Source organism: Nematolebias whitei, chromosome 5 (genome assembly GCF_014905685.2).
Source record: "Nematolebias whitei isolate Nwh7 chromosome 5, NemWhi1, whole genome shotgun sequence".
In the NCBI taxonomy this organism is placed as follows: domain Eukaryota; kingdom Metazoa; phylum Chordata; class Actinopteri; order Cyprinodontiformes; family Rivulidae; genus Nematolebias; species Nematolebias whitei.
This window is the reverse complement of record NC_056502.1, coordinates 6233562-6237162: the sequence shown is the minus strand read 5'-3', so window position 1 is coordinate 6237162 and position 3601 is coordinate 6233562. Positions and strand designations below refer to the sequence as shown.

At 38.6% G+C, this 3601-nt stretch overlaps 1 protein-coding gene across 2 annotated transcripts in view; it reads right to left on the bottom strand.

Annotated features, from left to right (window-relative positions):
• The window catches only part of psmc4 (proteasome 26S subunit, ATPase 4), a 9200-nt gene extending 6329 nt beyond the window's left edge, over positions 1-2871 (bottom strand). The window contains exons 1-3 of one of the 2 annotated variants that reach the window (XM_037676743.1): positions 2812-2871; positions 1917-2015; positions 804-990 (exon numbers count right to left, since the gene is read on the bottom strand). In XM_037676743.1, coding sequence (XP_037532671.1) covers positions 804-990; positions 1917-2015; positions 2812-2844 — 319 coding nt within the window. In that variant the 5' untranslated portion in view covers positions 2845-2871. Of the gene's footprint in view, positions 1-803; positions 991-1916; positions 2016-2521; positions 2527-2811 lie in introns of those variants that run through there. The other variant, XM_037676744.1, reaches the window with a different exon arrangement.
• Between the last annotated feature and the right edge of the window lie 730 nt (positions 2872-3601).

Here is a 3601-nt window from a genome sequence, read left to right as displayed (position 1 = left end):
AAGTGTGTGTTTGTTAACCCACAGAAACAGCCAAAGTGTGTGTTTGTTAACGCACAGAAACAGCCGAAGTGACACAAAATAGGTAAAAAAATAACGACATCTGTGGAGACGTTCCGAGACGGAGAAGTCTGACAGTTTTGATCTTGGGACGTTTTTACGCTCAGGCTTGTTGAATAACTCGGGTAGATAATCCGATAAGATGAAGCAGTAAACTCAGTGTCTGTCCGTTCTGACTGATCCATGATATTTATTCCTGATGGCTGTTTCACTCATTTTTTCCTCTTAGCAGCAGACTGACTCTGATATTTCCTCCTAAACACCGTCTCAGATTCGTTTCTTGTCTGAATCCACTGTTGCTCTTTACTTACAGACTCCAGCCTGACGGAGGTCGGTCATGTGACTCAAACTTCCATGTAGTTTGACTCAGCCGAGTGTTTCGTTTACACTGTTCGGACCTACGTTTTAGAATTTAGTTTTTGTTTAATCTCCCACTTTGCAATGTGTAGATTTAAATCTGGACTGAAAGTAGCACTTGGCAGCACGATGGCTCAGTGGTTAGCACTGTTGCCGCACAGCAAGAAAGCCCTGGGTTCAGTCCCCGGTTGGACCTGGGGTTCTTTCTGTGTGGAGTTTACATGTTCTTCTCATGCTTGCGTGGGTTTTCTCCTGGTACTCCAGTTTCCTCCCACAGATCAAAAACATGCATGTTAGGCTGCCTTCAGGCCCAGGCCTCCCTTGCAAGAGATCTGTGATCTCAGTGGGATTTGCCTGGTTAAATAAAAGTTAATAAGGTGAAGGTTTACCTGTGGTGGAGCCAACGATGGCAGTGTTCTGGTCCACAGCCTCCAGGAACTGGCCGATGACCAGGGGGATGCTCTGTATCCTCTTCACCTCCTCCTGAGCATGCAGGAACTCCTTCTTTAGGTTCTTCTGTTCATCTTTGATGTACTCCTCCTGCACCTCCAGGAACTCTAGCTCCTGCTGCAGCTTCTGCAAACGTGCACCAAAAGAAGAGTGAGAACGCGATGCAGACACTTCCAACTCATGACCAACAGACCAACTGTCAATAAGCTCTTAATAAATGTAGCTGGTACCTCATTTTCAGGTGCAGTAATGTCATTTTATTTAATAGATTGTAGTTTTAGTCTTATTGTGTAAAACGTCTGGCAGCACAAAGTAATCTTTATTTTCCCTTCAAGGATAAAGATTTTTATTGAGCAGCCAGAAAGAGTTTTTAAATTCTATGAACTCAGTGATAATGTGATACATAAAGACAAAAAAAAAAAAAAGCTTTAAGTTGTTGAGTCGTAACTAAAGCTGCTTTTAAAATGAATTATTTGAAAACAGAAGCAAATTGTTTTATCAAACATGAATTTACTTTTTATTATTTATTTATTTTAGCGTTTGTTTAAAGAAAGAACGAGTTACTGTACTTGTTAACTGCGCCTAATTTATGAAACATAAAAATTTTTTTTTTTTTTTTTTACTTTTAAACATCCAACTTTTACTTTGTTTGGACTAAAAATAATCACATTCCACATGAAGCGAACACCTCGATCATGTAAACTCTGTGAGAATACTTTGGTTTAAAATGATCAGGAATCAGTTTGTAAAACATCCAGAGATGAACGTATACAATACACAGAAATATTTTAGTTTCATCTTGTTTTTATGAACATGTGAAAATCAACAGCGGCTTGAACGGCACAAAAATAATGCTTCTTCACGTTCTGTTTTCAAGCGTTTCTGCTTCTAAATTAACATTTTCTTTTAATGAAGGATGGAGTTTTTCAGTCTGGTAAGATTAAACATTTCTTTTATAGATGGGCTTTACTTATTTTAACAAATGTGGCTCCTGTTCAGTTTTACAAACAGATGATTGAATATAAATGGGTGTCTCTTTGTAGATTTCCAACCTTATATCTGGTGTAAAGGTCCTCCAGGTCTTCTGGTTCTGGTGCCAGGAAGGACAGACCCGTCTGAGGTCTGGAGGTTAGCATTGAGGGCATTTCTTCCTGTGAAGTTAACAAAAGTGGATTTATTACCATGTTTAAGATTACTGAAAACGGGAACATGCCAGTGAGCTGGAAGGAATCCCAAACAAAGACGAATAAATAACTTTACAAATACTTTTGTCTTGTTGGACGTATTTAATTATATTTCACAGTTTCTGTATCTGTATTAAAACATGCATGTACATAAAACAATAACCCAAATTAGTTTTGTTCGACCTCTTTAGTTTTACTTTGGAACCTAAAAAAAAAATCTTATTTTTGTTTTTATTATTGGCGTAAGACAGTTAGAAAGGCTGCCGAATTACAGAGTTAAACGTAAAACACACAGTTAATCATTATAATAAACGGTATGTAAAATAATTATACTGTTTAATTATTCACACAAACTCAATGACATTCAGCTCGTTTGCTGGTTGCTATCTTAGCATCTCGGTAAGACAACACCTAACAACTATAAACCATCGTGCTCACGTTAATGTGCATCACAACGCTTTTAAAATTATTACCTTAAACGTCCAGGAACGTTTTAACTATAAACTCATAGTACACTTGAAACAAATCGCTTTAATTTGTCTGTACAGGCTCGATGCTAACGCTCGACGCTAACACTCTAAGCTAACAGGAGCGGAGAATGAATTGGCAGGTTTATGGTTCAGCAGCCTTAAGCTTTAACAAACAGTAAAATGCTGAAATAAAACATAATGAATACAGGAATAAAAATAATGGTTTCACCAAATCTTTGAAGTATAGATACAAAAGTAAAACTACAACAAAAAATGTTAAACAGAAATCTTACCGGGCACTTTTCAACAACTACCGAGTCATCCATGTTGAGTTCAAGTTTTACGTACTGACGTAATACGCTGACACAGGGGCGTATGGGTAATGTAGTTCTTTTCTTAGAATTTTCTTTCTGACCACACAGGAGAAAGTTTCATTACCAGAAGTCTTTCGGATGAAAGACGAAACGTTTCTACATTTTTTTGTTTTTGTTTTTTGAACGTCCGGAGGACCTGACTTAACGTTTTCAGATTTCATTACCGTGACAAACTCGTGCAATATGTATTAAAGTCTTTATTTAGAAAAAATTAATCTAATTAGTTTAATTCACTGAAACATAGAGTTCTAAAATTAATTTTCTTTGTGAAATATTATAAATGAGTTGTTTATTTGATCATATTTGGGGAGTGGTGGCGCAGAGGTTACAGAAGGTGAGCCTGTGATGGGAAGATCACCGGCTCAAGGCCCGGTACCGACATCATCAAAAATGTGGGTGGGGTAGGCGAAGCACCCACACCTGCCCCCACCCTCATTCGTCCCACCCTGGGCCCCTGAGCAAGGCCCTTAACCCCCCCACCATCTACTCCTCCGGGTGTCCTAGATAGCAGCCCTCTGCTCCACACAGGCTGTGGTAGCTGGGTGTCTGTGGTTGCGTCAGGAAGGACATCCGGTGTAAAAATAACTGCCAAGTCTTCATGCACACAGGGAGCAGCCGAAAGAAGAAGAAGATTTGATCATATTTAGTTTTGTCCAAATCAGTCACATACTGTATGTTGCAATAGCTTCTTCTAAACAGCAAGTTATAT